The sequence below is a fragment of the Schistocerca americana genome, chromosome 9 (genome assembly GCF_021461395.2).
Source record: "Schistocerca americana isolate TAMUIC-IGC-003095 chromosome 9, iqSchAmer2.1, whole genome shotgun sequence".
NCBI lineage: Eukaryota > Metazoa > Arthropoda > Insecta > Orthoptera > Acrididae > Schistocerca > Schistocerca americana.
Window position 1 is genome coordinate 68336761 of NC_060127.1, and position 17100 is coordinate 68353860.

General features: G+C 40.0%; 1 protein-coding gene across 2 annotated transcripts in view; it reads right to left on the reverse strand.

The window, feature by feature from the left end:
• Positions 1-17100, reverse strand: part of LOC124550870 — a 163834-nt gene that overhangs the window by 13379 nt on the left and 133355 nt on the right. For both annotated transcript variants that reach the window (XM_047125618.1, XM_047125617.1), the window contains exon 16: positions 5396-5641. In XM_047125618.1, the coding sequence (XP_046981574.1) occupies positions 5396-5641 (246 nt within the window). The remainder of the gene's footprint in view (positions 1-5395; positions 5642-17100) is intronic.

Genomic DNA, 17100 nt, shown 5'->3' on the forward strand with positions numbered 1-17100 from the left:
CACTGCCCTCCAGCTTGATGCCACTAAAGTCACTAATGGCGGTGGTTTGGGGTCAGTGGAATGCACGCTACAGGGTGTCTGGCTGAGAAGTAACCAAATTGTACCAGTTTTTTGTGTCACTTTGGTGCCAACTGCTGCTCAAGTTGCTGTGCAGAGGCAGTAAGATGCACCAGAGCCATATGCTGAACACAATTGTCTTCTCTCTCAGTAGTGCCACACAGCCACCTGGAGCCTGGTCATCTTGCCTCTGTACATTTTCGTGACCACCACTGCCAGAAATCACATACAGTGCCTACATTTCTGCCAAGTCTTTCTGCAATATCCCAGAAGGAACATCCAGCTCCTCATGGCCCTATTACACAGCCTTGTTCAAACTCAGTGAGGTGCTGATAATGGATCTTCGTCACCATAAAGGCATTCGTGACTAACACCAGCTCACCACATCCAGTCTCAAAAGTAACTGCCGCTCACAACTGTCACAGCATGTATTTAAAGCAAACCTGATTTGCATCCTCATAGTGGTGCTGCTAGCCCCACCTTTATGTGACTGCTGCAAGATCAGAATAGGCATCATCCATCAGACGTATACAGATGCCTACCAACTTTCGTTTATGACACACAACTCCTCCTCAGTGTTGCAGCTCTTTTTTTCCTTCCGCCGGGAGGGGAGAGGGTTAGGTTGGGGGAAGGCTGAAAAGGAAGCGAGTGGGCAGTCGTGGGAACAGAGGGGGTGAGGTGAGGGGAGGGTAGACAGAGATCCAATATTTAAACTAACGTTTGGTAATTCCTTTTCACATAATTGTCAGTGAATTTGTTAAATAGCTCTTAATGTGTAATTAGGATCAGGAAAAAAATGCATAGCTAATTTAGATGTTACTTTTTTCAAATTTTAGTGTGATTTATAGGCAATTTCTTTTTTCCTATTTTTATCTTATATCAATGTTTTCTGATAAACAGCAGAGAAAATCAACAGATATGTTTACTTCCCAATGGGAGAAAAGGCTATATTAGTGGCCGTCCATAAACAGATGTAACCTCCGGTATAAATGCCACGTAAAATGACACACAGTAGGATGGCTGATCACGGGTCAACCGTGTTTTAAAAGAGGCAGCCACACTGATGACTCGACAATCACTAGTTCCCAACAGAGACTGTCGAATATATTGCCAAAGGCTCGCGAGTTCTCACTCGAGTTCGATATAGCAAGAGAGCGGAGAATATTTGTTTAATGCCCCAGTCGGATGGAGAGGTCACAGGTACAGGCCCAAACTGGGAAGGGTCACTAACAGTGAGGCCCGCATCTCCTTCAACTCGGGTGGGGGCCGTCACCTGGTATACTGACTTCACTGCAATCGCTTACTCGACAGATCGTGCACAGTCTGCTCCTGAAGGGACCTGTACTCTATTTTAGATTGCGTACTGGACCGTACTGTTTGCTCGAGTAGTTTTAAAAAATTGGCATTTTTTTCCTGTTTACTTGGAGTTTCTTCTTTCACGCTGAATATGCAAACATGCAGAGGGGGATTACAGATTTTTTCCAGATTTCCCAGTTAAAAATACTGTCAAACAGGGTGATTTCGGACGGTTTTGTCGTTATTTTGATTGTAACTTTCGTATATATTGTTAGATTAAATTGATTGTTATGGAAGTGGTAGGGTATATGTGTAACGAATAAAATATCCCAGAACCAGAAAGTGTATGTGCAGGTATATTTATCTGAGGCATGGATTGGGGTAATTTCGGACACACGTGTCTTTTAAATCTCTGTCCGAAGTTACAGTATACAGAGGGTGAATTTGGACAGTTACTGCCTTTTTTAAAAATTCTACGTGCTTTTTTATTTGATTATGGTGACATTTTGCACATTTTAAGGTAGCCCTTTGTTACGAATAAGTGATATGGAATGATATAATGAATTTTATATATTACAGACAAGTTCTGCATGAGCTCGTTTAATATTTTCGCTTAAGCGAACGGAAAGATCTTCTGACTGTCATTTGAGGAATAAATGCACCCATTCTTCTCCTGGCAAATTATTACGAAATTTCGTCTCTTTTTGGCCAGATTTATCGAGGTAGCCTTTAACTAAATGTCTAATATCCAGTTTAGTGAAGAGAAATCCCCAATGTGCAGCCCTCAAGATACCTTGTTTCAACATTTCTTCTTCTTCTTTATTTAGCACTGGCTGTCCTCCCATTTTCTTCGGGTGTGCTTTCTGCACTTTACTTTGTAGGGTTGATTTAGGTATATCATACAAATCACACGCTTTTCTGTATGGTAATTTACCACTCTGAATATCACAAACAGCTTTATCTAAATGTTCCGGGTCATAATTACACCGTACTGTAGCACCTCTCCTGTTCTTATACGTTCTTGGCGCTGTCCGAAATCACCCTACACAGTACACAGTTTTTCAAAAGCCGTTGTTATTTTATGACCTTGCACAAGAGACTCCACAAACTTGTTCAGAAATTGTCTCAATGCTGTTAGCTACTGAGCGCGTCAAAAATTTACAGTTACAATAACTTCCTGCTCGGCGCAACAATAGAAAGTTTCCACTTTATGATAATGCATGGATTTTTAACACTGAGGCTGTTCGTCAATTAGTCACCTAGGGAAAAGATTGACGCAAAATAAAAGTTGTGGAAAGCAATAAATGTAATCTTGCACTTAAAATAACTGGCGCATGAATGTTAAAATAAGTAACTCTTTGTTTCTATGTAGTGGCTACGAGCAAATAAGCCATACTGCCCGAATTCGCCCCGGTGTCCGAAATCACCCTGTTTGACGGTATACTTTTTGCCAGGTGAAAGTACTTTCTTCCCCCCATGTTAAGTGGTTATATACTTTACTTCAGAGCTGTAAAACTGATCAATGCTCTGAATCATAGAAATTTCGGCACAGAACTTCCCACCACTTTAGGAAATGAAACCCAGGAAAAAAACTTGTTTGGAAAGGTCTTTGATGTGTAGCAAAATGTACACTGCACATGTAGCTTCTGATGCACTGAAATTGAGATTGTGGCTAGCTTTTGTCTGCTAATTATACATCATGTGACGTGATCTTGCTAGTCAATTGCAGTAAATGTTTGGAGCAAAGGACATGTAATGTAGTTAGCCAACAAACATCAATGTCGAGTAGCACAAACACACAAACAGGAAAAGTTAATAGTTTAACATAGTACAGGTACAAGAAAAGCTAAGCTTCCACGTATAATATTGACTGTCAAATCCTATTAATAAATTAGTTAATTTTCAAAAACACAGTTTCTCAGTACGCTTTGGCTACTATGTTCTGAATGGTATTCCACTTACCTTTCAATCTTCTTCCAAATCTTCACAGCTCTCCCACTTTCATCTTGATCAGTTTGCAGAAACTTGTACAAAAGTACAAATGTCCATAATATTAAACATATGAAACTCTCCATGAGCTTTAATTCCAAATTATACACATATCATCATGACTCAGTTTAGACATATGAGGAGAACTGAATACACAGAGAATTATCAACAGAAATTCAGCCTCAAAGCTTTAATGGAGTAGATTCATGGAGATTCAGATGTCACTAATATTTCGGGCATCAAACTGTCACAAGCGGTTATGTGTTTGAAAGCAGACATACTGTTTATATTATCTTTGTTGACAAGAACTAAAGCCACTGTAACCTGACTTTGACCACTCATCACTTCTCAATTACTGAAAGTACAATTAAATATACAGCTATGAAACAATGCCTGTATTTAAACAATTTGCTGTAATATCTCATGAAATCCCAATAGACCCCCCTTCCCCTAATGAACTGTAGATTTTATCTTGGTGGAGAAGCTTGTGGGCCTCAACAATAAAGATAACTGTACCATAAGTATAGTCACAATGGAGGGGTATCTCTGGAGAGCCTGGAGTAATCCGTGAAGAGAGCAGCAGCCTTCTCGGTACTTCAGGAGCAGCAATCTGGATGACTGACTGACTGACCTGCCCTTGTAAAATGAGCCAATAATGCTTTGCTAGTACTGTGAATGGCTTAATGAGGGGAACCTACAATTTTTCTTGAGGGCAAACAGCTCTACTGTACGGTTACATGCTGACAGCATCCTCTCAGTTAAAATATTCTGGAGGTGAAATAGTCCCCCATCTGGATCTCCGGGTGAGGACTACACGAGAGGATGTTGTCATCAGAAGCAAAACTGGCATTCTATGGGTCAGAGTTTGTACTGTTAGACTCTTATGTGGGCAAGTAGGTTAGAAAATTTAAAGAGGGGAAAAGAGGGGAAATGGACAGATTGAAGTTAGACGTAGTAGGAATTAGTGAAGTCTGGTGACAGGAGGAACATGACTCCTGCTCAGGTGAGTACAATGTTATAAATACAAAATGAATCAAGCGTAATGCAGGAGTAGGTCTAATTTGCGGTACAACTAGACTTAAAGAAGGGATCAGTTGATAGGATGCATTCTGAGATATCACAGGATCACCAATTTAGTATTCAAAGGAAGTGTGGAGAGGGGGGGGGGGGGGGGGGGGGGGAAATTGCAGAGGGAGACCAAGAGATGAATTCAGCAAGCAGATTCAAAAGGATGTAGACTGCATGCAGTATTTATCTGGAGCTGAAGAGGCTCGCATGGGATAATGGAGTGTGGAGAGCTGCATCAAACCAGTCTTCAGACTGAAGATGACAATGATAACAACAACATATCTGCTTCAATTTCAGTAAAGTAAAAGTGACGGGTGGCCAAAATCATGCTCGTTTCAACACACGTTGATGAAGACAATATAAACACCATTTCTGCTTTGGTACATATATGATCTCCTCAAGCGATTTTACGTATAATATGCTAATGTTCTCCAAATCTGCATTCATCTGTTCAGAAACAGCTTGAGCCTTTGTGTATTTGTTCTCTTCTTACGTGCACATTAAGTTCTGATGAGATTTGTAAAATTTACACTGAAGCTCGTGGAGATCTCCATAAGTTTAATAGTACGTACGAGTGTGCTGTGAATATTATGACAACGATGATGAAGATGACATCTGGTTTGTGGGGTGCTCAACTGCACGGTTATTAGCATCCGCACAAATTCCCAATATTTACTCAGTCCAATCTCGTCACTTCCATGAATGAATGATAATGAAATGATGACGACAACACAAACACCCCATCCCCTGGCTGGGAATCAAACCCAGGAGCTCGTGATCCAGAGACAGCAACGCTAGCCACTAGACCACGAGCCGCGGACGTGCTGTCTATAGTAGTCTGTGGACGTGCAAGTTCACAACTAGAGGGCACAATTTTAAGATTTTATTTTTGCTCAGGATGTGAAAATAGATGGCATAGAACAAGAAGAAATATTTTTGACAACATAAAATAAAAATCTGCACTGAAATAGAAACTTTTACTCACAGCAAAGAGGTCAACAGAGAGGCAGTCCAGGGCAACGTTGTCAGGGTCCGTGAGCAGGCGGTACAGCGTCGACCCCCCCTGTGGAGGTAGGTCTGCCAGTTCGGCACCGCCCCCGAGCTCGCGCCCCGCGTACGTCACGTACGTCTCCGCGCGGCCCAGGCCGACGGCGGCGGCACCCATTACGCCCGCCGAGTCGAGGAAGACATGAGCGTCCAGCAGGTCAGGCAGTGAATTGTGCAGGTAGTCCTGCAGTGAGAGCAGCACTTGATAATGCCAACAGCTCACCTCGCGACTGGCTTAACGCTAATGCGAAGGAACAAAAACTGGTCGCAATAAATACATCACGAGCAGCGACACTTACGTCGTCACATTGGAATGTAACGAAGAGTAACTCAATAATGTACATTAACATTCAGGAAGCCCAGTGCACACGTTTCACACGCTCCCTGATCTTAGAGGGGTGACGACACATGACCAACAGAGCTAGTAACGAGTACGCTGGACGACAGGTGACACACCACGTTTCAGGCTACTGCTGAATTACAATTAAATGTCCTAATAGTCACTAAAGGATAGAAGCATGCACCTCACTATTCTGCAAGAGAAAAATTAATCGTGTAAGATTTAGAGTGAGTTTGTTGTAGTGACTCCCAGAGTTCAAATTGAGCGACAGTTGTAAATAAATTGATGTTCCCTTATATAGTGTAACATTTCTTGCTGCAGCAGAATGTATTCAGAACAGTAAAGGGAATAAACAATGGAAAGAACAGCAACTAACCATGAAAATCATCATTTTATTACTGTTGATCTAGAATTCAACTATTACATAGTCACCTTCAGTGCTTAATAACAGGTGGCATTAGATCGTATAGATTTCAGTCTAAATGAGTAAAAGGAATTTTGCAAATCTGCTTTAATACTGGATGCAGTCTTCTGACGAATACAATATAGGTGTCACAATCCAGTTTCTATATTATTATTATTATTACTATTATTATAATTATTATTATTGTTATTATAAGTTAAATTGAAGCTGAAGCTAATGTTTGTCCAAATGGCAGGAGCTGTGGTTATTTACAATAAAAACTTTACCACAAACTGTTATTCTCTAAGATTTTTACAATTTTTGAAACTAAACAAGCTTGTAATACTTATCTTTTCTTATTTCTTTATAGGTTTTTAGACATTTCTTATTACGTTTGTAGGTCTTTTCTCCAGTTGAAGCAGCAGTATTGTTCCCCTTACGTTCCTACATAGAGCGAGCATGTATTTGAGGGTACGTTATTAATATTGCATTCTAGGAAGAGCAAATGTTCTGTCATATCAATTTCTTATGCCATGTGCCCTCCGAGGGTCTCGCGAGCCAGTAGGCACTCTTTGAAACTCTCACAACTTGTTCTTTCTACTGTACAGCACTACTGCAGTGAGGCCAATATCAAGTAGTGCACAGCAGATTATGAACTTAAGAAATGTGTGTTTATAGAGAAATTAGAATGAATATTTTGTACAGAAAATAACCATTAACAGCTACAATCAACATACGGTATGGGTATTACTATGTGGGTCACTGAAAAAGTCATGGCAACTACACTGCGTTTCGAAAATGGTAATGAATTAAAAAATTCTGAAATATGCAAATGGAAGGGCAGTTCGTACGTAAACATTACATGTAGGAAGATGGATGAACATCCACACCACCATAAAGAAATACCACGAGAAAAAGAGACAAAGAAATTTACATTCAATCCTGGATTTTCCATTGTTTGACAAAAAACAGTTTGTTGTTGCAAACGTGTTTTACCGCCAATTGCAACAGTACACAACAGTACATTAAATACTACCTGCATTCCATGGCATAAAGAGTCTCCCCAAGAATCCACAGTCCTTTCCAGGAGAACGAAGTGTGGAAAGACGCCACAGTGTGAGCTGAGCAGTCATTCAACATGGGTGTCACTTGACTTGAACAGTGCTCTTACATAAAGATTACACTTCACCATTGAAGGAATGGGTGTCAATGCCATGAGGAGCCTGTGGATGCAGTAGGAAGAGCTGCTCTGCCATACTGAATAATTACTTGGTGGGTGAATGCATTCAGGCATGGCAGAGCTGCAATGGCTGACAATCACTGATCAGGGTGTCCCATCAGTGTGCATACGGACTGCACTTGTACCTAGATTTGCAAAGCTTGTAGAATGACAGAAGATGGACGCTACATAAATTACAGTGTCATACTGGTATTGAGAAGACAACAATCTACAGGATTTTACAGAATGAACTACACAAATGTAAAGTTGCTGCAAAGTGGTTCCTCATGCACCAAATGAAGTTGAAAAGCAGACAGCTTATGAGACTTGCCGTGTGCATCTGGCGTGTTACTGGGAGGAGGGAGACAATATACTTTCGAGAATCATTGCCACAGATGAATTTTGTGCCAGGGCTCGTTAGCCAGAACTGAAGCACCATCTACAAAATGCCATCATCCAAGTTGACCACGCAGGCAGAAATTTCTTTGCAATCCCTCACCTGTCAAGTTAATGGTAATCATAGCCTATGACATTAGAGGAGTGATTTTGTGCCATTTTGCACCATCACATGGACGAACTCTTAATGTGTACTAGTATCACACTTTCCTGCAATGACACCTATGACGGGCTATTTGGGAGAAACGCCCCGATTCTTTACACGATGCATTAATTCTTCAGGACATTGGGAGCACCCATACAGCAATGTGTGTGAGGAATCTGCTTGCGCAATGGGGATGGGAAGTACTGAAGCATCCACCATATTTGCCAGACTTACAATATCACCTTGTGTTTATAAACTCATAGCAAAACTGAAAGAGCCATTGTGTACAGCATGATATCAAACACTTTAAAACATTGTCTCAGGTGTATATATGGATAAAAAAAATCCTGCATTTTTCTCGCACACCCCTGTTGAAAGTATGCTTCTTCCCGTGTGAAAATACATATTTTTCTGGTTGAAAATACACTTTCTCCATTTAAATGACAATATAATTACACTCTGAACTGCAAAACTTATCAATTCTTTGAATGCTAAAGGTTTTGTACAATGGCATGGAACTTCCTGGCACTTTAGGAAAGCTAAGGAAACCCAGCAAAAAATGCATTTTGGAAAGATCTTTGATGCGCAGCAATGTGTATGCTGCATATTTTTGTATTCCAAAAGTAAAATTCAAATTCCATCAAACAGAGCACTTAAATCGAGATTGCCATGCACTTCTGGCAAGTCATAGCTCACGTTACATTATCTCTCCAGCAAATTACAGCAGATATTCAAGGTATAGGACATGTAGTACGTCTGTGGACGTAGTAAGCTAATAACGATATCACTGTTAAATAGCGCAAACACACAACACGAAAGTTCATGTTTTACATTAACAAACATGTAGTATAGCTTCAGGAAAAGCTAAGCTTTCTCATAGAATACTGGTCTTTTTTAGAGTGTGATGCCCCTTTAAGATATATCAAATGCAAATGTAATGGTAAAATTTGAAATAAGGGCATCTTCTGCGCCCAAAATTTTTCTAAGTGGTTGGAGCTCGAAGTGTTAAGATTTGAATGAGGGTCAAACGCTCAATGATTTAAGAAATTCATCATGGAGTCTCACACATAACATAATTCACCTTGCGTAAAAGAAATTTATTTTTAAAGTCGTGCTTCTCGAAACACCATTCGCAATATTTTTCTGCAACCTGTTAGAAATTTTTACTTAGTTTGAGCAGTTGCCAGAGCTTGTCAGAAGACAGGATTACTGGGCATGCGCAGCTATGACAATGGAGGAAACCTGCACTTGGTGTTTGGTCTGGTCATACACTTTTTGTCACATTTCTGTTTGGAAATTCATATATAGTGGGGCATCATGTGATCGTGTGCAGCATGTTGTTCAGAAGGGACATACGGAGTTGTAGTACATAGGGCGATTGGCACAATATTCATTCTAAAACTAGATTCCATAACTCAAAATACCTTAATATTTTGCTGTATGGTGGCTTCAACATGGACTTTATTATTATTATTATTATTATTATTATTATTCGTACACTGCAAAACTGTTAAGTACCATTTACAATCAAGTTTACGCACTGCAAAAAGCTAGTAATAAGGAATACAAATTTGCTACAAAAATAAAAAAAGTTGTTTGTATACATCAGAACTAAGAACAGTAAGCTTGTCATGACTTTTTCCAACCGCATAAAAATTAACAATGTTACTTGTAAAACCCAGAAACTGTATAAATGTTCTACTCCAGGAGTAATTATAAACCTTTGTGGGAAGTTAACAATGATAAAACGCAGTGTGCTCCCAGCCTATAATTTATTGAAGAATGGCATTCTGTAAACTTAAGCCATAAACAACACCAATTAAGAAGTAACGTCAAGCCTAGAGGAGGTGCCAGACAAGTGCTGAACTACGTCTTGTGATTGAAAAATACTGTTTTTCACAGATGACAGATATGTAAAATTCTGCTAAAGCTTTTCAGTGTAGTTTTTGAGAAGCCAATTCTCTTGCCCAAACATACCAGAAGATGAAAATGTGCAGTTGAAATTCAGTGAGGAGTTGAAACTAGATAATAGTTTGGAATGAAACACTTCAATTCCAAATAAATTGACTGCCTCAGCGGAAAAGATTAATAAAAACAAAATTTACTTAGTAAATTGACAAAAATAACTTCATTGTTCTTACAGGCGATTAATGCTCGATTGCCAATAACGTGGAAACAAAATGAAATCAGAAAATTGAAACTAATAACGTGTTTTAGGTTTCCATAATTATATTAATGTATTTTAATTCATTTGATAGCTACCAGCCACAGAAATTAGTTTTGTTTTCATTTGATGTGAGAGCTGTAAACGAAAAGTGAAAAGCAAAATCACGAAATGTAAACACGGGACATGTGGAGGCCACTCATCGTATAAATCTTGATTGGTCTGCGCATGCAGGAAAGTGGTAGCTTGGGTGCACCAGAGAAATTTTTCCAGGTAGCATCTGGTTGCTTGCAGCTACTGCTTATACATTTAACAGCCACACTTGAAGGTCTAGGAGGAAGAGAAGGTGCTGCTCATACACAACTTCAGCTCTGCGCATGCGCATGAGTCTACTAGCAACCACACAAACAAATGTAACTGGAACAGTTGTGACGCCACATTCATCGAAAGCAATTTGTTGTTACGAAGTATTGTGTAGTCTTCATCCCAAAGCCTTCAACACATTTTGAAGTCAGTGGACACTTGTGTGGACTGCGTTTTGTTGTCGTAAATGGCACATTTTCCTTGCAATTTAGGTTTTTACTGGTGTTTTTCTCTTGTTTATGTTTTATTGCTGCAGTATTATACTGCAGTAGTGGATAAAAGCAAAATTCTTTGTTGGTGGTAGTCATTAGCAGTCAAAAATTACAAAAATTTATAAACTAAAACAATGAAAAATTCACAGAATTCTAAAAAATTCCCGGGTTTTTCCCAGCTTTCTCCAGGATGAAAAAAATCTGAGGTTTTTCCAGGATTTCCCTGGGCATATACACTCTGTTGCCACAGCAGCAACACATGAGATCCGACAGTACGCTCATTATGAGATCATGGGTATTTGGCACCTTATAAAGTGGCAGCAGTGTGTGATGCATCCGTTAGGAGAGTATTTCGAGAGACTCTAAGATGTCACAGGTTCGTGTTCCTGCTCTGTATTAATGTGTACTGTTGCAACTGACACTATAACATGTTTGAAATAAAAAAAAAAAAAGTTTCATCTTTGTTCTCGTGCTGTATCTTTATGGTGGTGTGTGTGCGTGTGTGTGTGTGTGTGTGTGTGTGTGTGTGTGTGTGTGTGTGTGTCTCTATCCATCTCCCTACATGCAACATTTACATATGAACTAAACCTTCCATTCACACATTTCAATGTTTTTAAAATTTGTTACCATTTCTGAGACAAATAGCATTTGCCATCACTTTTGCAATGACCATTGTATAAACAATAAACTGAAATATCAAAGAAGACAATTACACAGAAAACACAACCGCCGTAAGCTAAAACTATTGGCAGTTCTTACAGGGGCATCAGAAATTAAAGAATGAAAGTCATGTGTTTTGTAATTTGGCACCTGAACATGATAAAGTGATCCGAGAACTACCTTCCGACACCTTTTTTTACATTACATTAAAATTTATTGTCACTGAAAAAGAGAAATATTTAAGCTTTCAGGAAAAGTTGTTTTTTCGCGTTACTCTGTATTTATCACGCCATATCTCCTAAACTGTGTGTCGCACAGCAAAATAATTTTATAATTGCCTTCAGTGCTATATGTTGATGATGTCTGCAAATTTTCTGCCCAATAGAGTCAGTAATAGTGAAGTAATAAATTAAAATCTCACGTCTGATGCACAACTTTTACCAAATCATCATCCGAAACATAGTAAGCAACAAACTTTTCCCCTTTAAATTTTTTTGTGGGGGTGTAAGCGAGAAAAGTTTCAGAAAGGTTTGAATTTAATTTTGTAGTTTGTTCCAATGCGATGGGTGCAACCGTTTGTCCTTTATGAGCGATGCATTGTGCGGTTCGCAGGCGCGGTGCTCAGTCGGTGTGGCCATCTCAGTTGCAGGTGTGAGCTCGTTAGTGGGTGTTGTTCAGCGGCAATTTCAGGATATCTTAAGTTCATCTGTAAAGACGCATGAAAGACTAGTTGTTGATTATTAGAGTAAGTATATGTGTTTGTAGTCACGCTGAGCGTTCACTATTTATGTGCGCAACCAATAGCATCGCATGATTTCTTATTTTATGTATATTACATATTCACTTATTTCATTAGCATCACATACGGCTGTCCTCATTATGTCATCCAAGGATTCAGCGAGGGAGGTCGACGTGTCAGTTCTGAGTCCACCAAAGAAGCGAGCAAAGAAGAAATCATTAAGTTCTTCTGAGAAGCACATGGTGGTTAATGTGTATAAAACAGAACCGTTACATCCAGAGCAGTCGATGAGTGACATTGTTTCGAAAACAGCTGCAGCTACAGGTGTTGAACGTTCTTCAGTGTATCGTGTGATAAGTGAGTACAAGGCCACACACTCTTTGAAGTCTCCCAAGAAAGGAAAATTACGACAAACTTTCTGAAAATGTTGATGACTTCGATAGAAATGCGATACAAAGGAAAGTAGAAGATTTTTTTTTTTTTTCATAACGAATTGACAAAGTGCTTACAGTCGTGAACGAAGATGCAGATCTGGGCAATTTTCGGAGAACTACATTTTATAAGTTATTGAGAGAAATGAATGCCAAATATGTCCGGCGTAGGCGCGATAGCATGCTAATAGACAGGGATGACATCATTTTACGGAGGCGGCATTATCTTCGAACCATTAAACGGTCGAGAGATGACGGCAGACCCATTTACTATTTGGACGAGACGTGGGTGAATGCAGGACATACCTGAAGTTACGTCTGGGTAGATGACACTATAAATTCCTCAAAACAAGCGTTTCTGTCCAGATTATCCACCTGAAGCATGAGCCCATCAGGTAAAGGGAAACATCTGATTATCGCACACATTGGCAGCAAAGCAGGGTTCGTTGAAGGATGTTTGTGGACTTCCGAATCCAAGAAAAGTGGAGATTATCATGAGAAGATGTGCGCCGAAACCTTCGAGAAGTGGTTTCAAGATGTTCTTCCTCGGCTTCAGGAAAATACAGTTATTGTTCTTGATAATGCGCCATACCATTCTCGGAGAAAAGAAAAAGTTCCCAATGCGAATTCCAATAAGCACGAAATATCAGAGTGGCTAAAATCTAAAAACATCGATTTTGAAGACGGTATGTTGAAGTAAGAACTTTTAGATATACTTAAAAATCACAGAGCAGTGCACAACGAATACACAATAGATGAAATGGCGAAGAATGCAGGGAAAACTGTTTTCAGAATTCCACCATACCACTGTGAATTACACGCCATCGAGTTAGTGTGGGCCAGAACCAAAGGCTATGTTGCAGCGAAAAACAATACATACAAAATGCCAGATGTTAAAGTACTGCTAGAGGAAGCAGTAAGAACAGTGACTGCAGAGGATTGGAACAAGTGCGTCCTCCATGTCGTAGAAAAAGTGGAAACTCAAATGTGGAAATTAAACTGCATTATAGAGGAGAGAGAGGAGCGGTTTGTTATAAACCTCAACGAAAACAGTTCAAGTTCGACAGAGTGAACCTTGTTTCGTCTTGTATCATTATTTTACTGGTATTGTTATTAAAATTAACAATTAATTGTGTTTGAATGGAGCGTTTTGTTAGCAACCTGAATGAAAACACATCTGCTTCGACAGAATGAACTCGGTTTAACATTATTTTAACATAATTGTTAAATTTATTTCTTACATTGTTGCCCAGGTTTCTCATGGTCCGCTGTGACAGCTCGTCAGCCAGCTGAACGCCGCCAGCTGCAAAGCGTGCGCCAAGGATTTTCCACACCCCTACGTATCACGTGAACACCGAATGCTTTCTCTGGAAACGAGCGTAGTCGCTCACGTGACACTGTTTATGTTTCGTCCCAGCTCTCGGCGAATAGACTGTAGGATACTGTGTATACAACCAAATCATAAAATGTATAATTTATTTGACTCATAGTTAATGCACTGGTTCTCGCATAGCACACATTTAGGGAAGAAAAAATATACAGAATTATTCTGTTGAAGAGCTTCAGAATTCATTTAACAGCTCCCAGTGCAAGTAGAACAGCAATAAAAGTGTTTAAATAATTCTTATAAATAAGGAATAGAGAGAATCTGTAAAATTCCTAATGTTTCATGGAGTTTAATCAGCAGTACTGTTTTACTATTCAAGAAAAAGACTGTTCTCCATAAACCTAAAAAAATAAAGCCAAAATTGGTGAAGATAAAAATGTCTTGTGTCTCAAAGCATCGTAGCAAGGGTTTGTCATCAGAATGGCACTCTCAGTGCCACAATCTTGTGGTGAGAAGGGCTCCTGGCAGCAACACGAGCACATCAAGATGACGAGCTGATCACTGCACGCACCGAATTCTTTATTATCAGAGAGCGTCTGCTACGATAACAGTGTGTCATTACAAGTGCTGAACTGTTTACTACCAAAGGTGTTTCCTGTCAGAAGAATTCACCATTACATGAGCTGAATTACTGACCGTTTGGAGGTCGAATGCCATTTAGTGGAATGATATTATTGGCTACTCCACTGGCCCACGTATCCTTGTAAGAGACCTGTACAGTTCCACACAGATGGTGTTTTCAACATACGTCTAAACCTGTACTTATCACTTTCACTTACCAGGCTTTCATCTCCCACAGCTAGTAAGGGTACAAATCCTTGGGACAGACATTATGAATGAGGTAGACCAGTTGCTGTGTTGTGTCAATAACATTAGAAGATGATACTGGTCAATTTTTTTTTTTTTTTTTTTTTTTTTTTAGCGGAACACCATATCAGTATCTCACAACGTCGAGACCGGCTTTCCCTCCACATACATCATCTTGACCTCTACCCACCACTGTTGCTTGCAGCACTGTTGACGACACGACACGAAACGCTTGCAACATGTGCATTTAGCCCGAAGGTGAGCACTGCCGGCTGCTCGAGACCAGTTACTGCATTGCAAAATACTCCTCCGATGCTTTTATTTGAACTGATATTAGAATTCTAAGGCAATATGTTACTTTTCTCATAGGTAGTTTTCAGAGTCTCCCAGTGTGGGAACATACTGTGTGCAATTAATACCCATGTAACAAACAGCGGGTGTCTACAGGCTGTTGTCTGTGAATCGGGAGGGAGCCCCTCTAAGTGAGCACACAGTGTGCAACACCTTAAGTGCTCTCGAACGATGTCATCAAACACTGATATTTTAACCAAAATTCCCAGCAGCTGAAAAAGCATTTCTACTCCATTTATACTGCATGAACAAATAATTTAAAGTGAGTGTTACTGAACACTGTTGAATGATGAAATATTTATTATATAAATACATAGGGAGTCAATGTCAAGTACTAGCGCTGTATCAGATGTGAAGGATTAACATGTTAAGTGGTAACAGAGAATTCTGATATGAGCCCGATGCTCGATACAAGTTTGTAAAATAATCTGGATAGAAGAGAGAGAAAAAAGGCAAATAGCAGTCCATGACAGAAAACAGTGCTGATCACACGCTAACCACACGACTCGCGCAGTCCATGACAGATATCTGCAATTGTACCCGCTCGCCCCCCTTCCTTGTCTTAGCTGCCACCCTTCTAATCTACAGAAGGTTTTCATGAAGCTGTCGGATATTCCAATCACCCTCAGCTAAAGGTTTCTATCAGTCTAGACAACTCCACTGCAGAGCCTGCCCCAGGCACTCACCCATATACCCCTTACTCAATCCATACCACTGACAAAATGTGTAACATTTAAGACCTCCACGAAATTACCTCATACGCCGACCAACACGTGTACCACTCGGCTTTTTGCATGAGGACGACATCCTCCAAACAGGACAGACGAACAACCCACATCAGACATCTGATAACAGAGAAGACTCTGCAACGTGTCTCCGGATGCGTGACAAGTGTTACGTAGAGAAGTGACAGCAAAAGTTTTCCAAGAATATAATTTATCTACGGAGTTCAAGAACAAGATACAGTGCCATGACCTGGCACTCCACCCTATGTTGGCAGTCACTGGGGTGGATGATGGTTGGAGAAAATGGCTGAGACAGAGGCAGAGAGCACAACCACCATCCTCTGTATGCCCCACACCACCATCTTTTTACTTGCATGTGTGAAGGTCTACAAATTACGGTGAGACGAAATCAAAGGAGTTGACTCTTTGCTTCCGAACTCACTCTACTTCCACTCTGCATGTGGACCTCCAATACGTGCCGTCACACCGAAATGGCTATTGTCGCTGTCTCCTCTCTATCCCTCAGCACAAACTGTCATCTGAATGCTCAAACCCGCAGTGGCCTACTGCGCACACACGATGCTCGACGCAACTGGCTGCTGTCTGTCCATGTGCAGTAATTTTGTGCCACATTGCGACGCTAATGACGTCCTCGAGTTTTGTCAAAACTGCTGTGTTTTTTTTTTGTAAAGCTGTTATGTTTTTGTGATTCCTCCATAATTTACGAAAATCTCACTTCACCTCATTTCAAAAGGCATAAAAAAGTATTGCAATTTTCTTTATCTGCTGCATCTTTCATCAACAACAGAGCCAAATACAATGCATTTTCATAGGCTGATACGCAATCAATTTCTCACAGTTCTATTGTCATGGTTTACTTTAGAATATAAATGATTCCAGATGCTGCCAATCTTTATATATGTACTTTCTGTGTGCACACACACACACACACACACACACACACACACACACACACACACACACACACACACAGAGAGAGAGAGAGAGAGAGAGAGAGAGAGAGAGAGATATGGGGGAGCAATGTGGTGTAACCCAGTGCAATAATAACTAATAAATAGATGAAGTTACTTATTTGTTTTGAATGAGTCCATTTGTATCTTTAGTGAATGCCTGCCTCAAAATCAATGAGCAAATAATTGGCGACAGGTATCTATAGAAGCATGTTAATCACAACAATTAAAGGTCACAGTTTGACATATATCTGAGCACCTACACCTAAGGAAATAATTCTTCTGAACGATTCACACTTTCAACTCTGTTACTCACATAGATGAGGAATC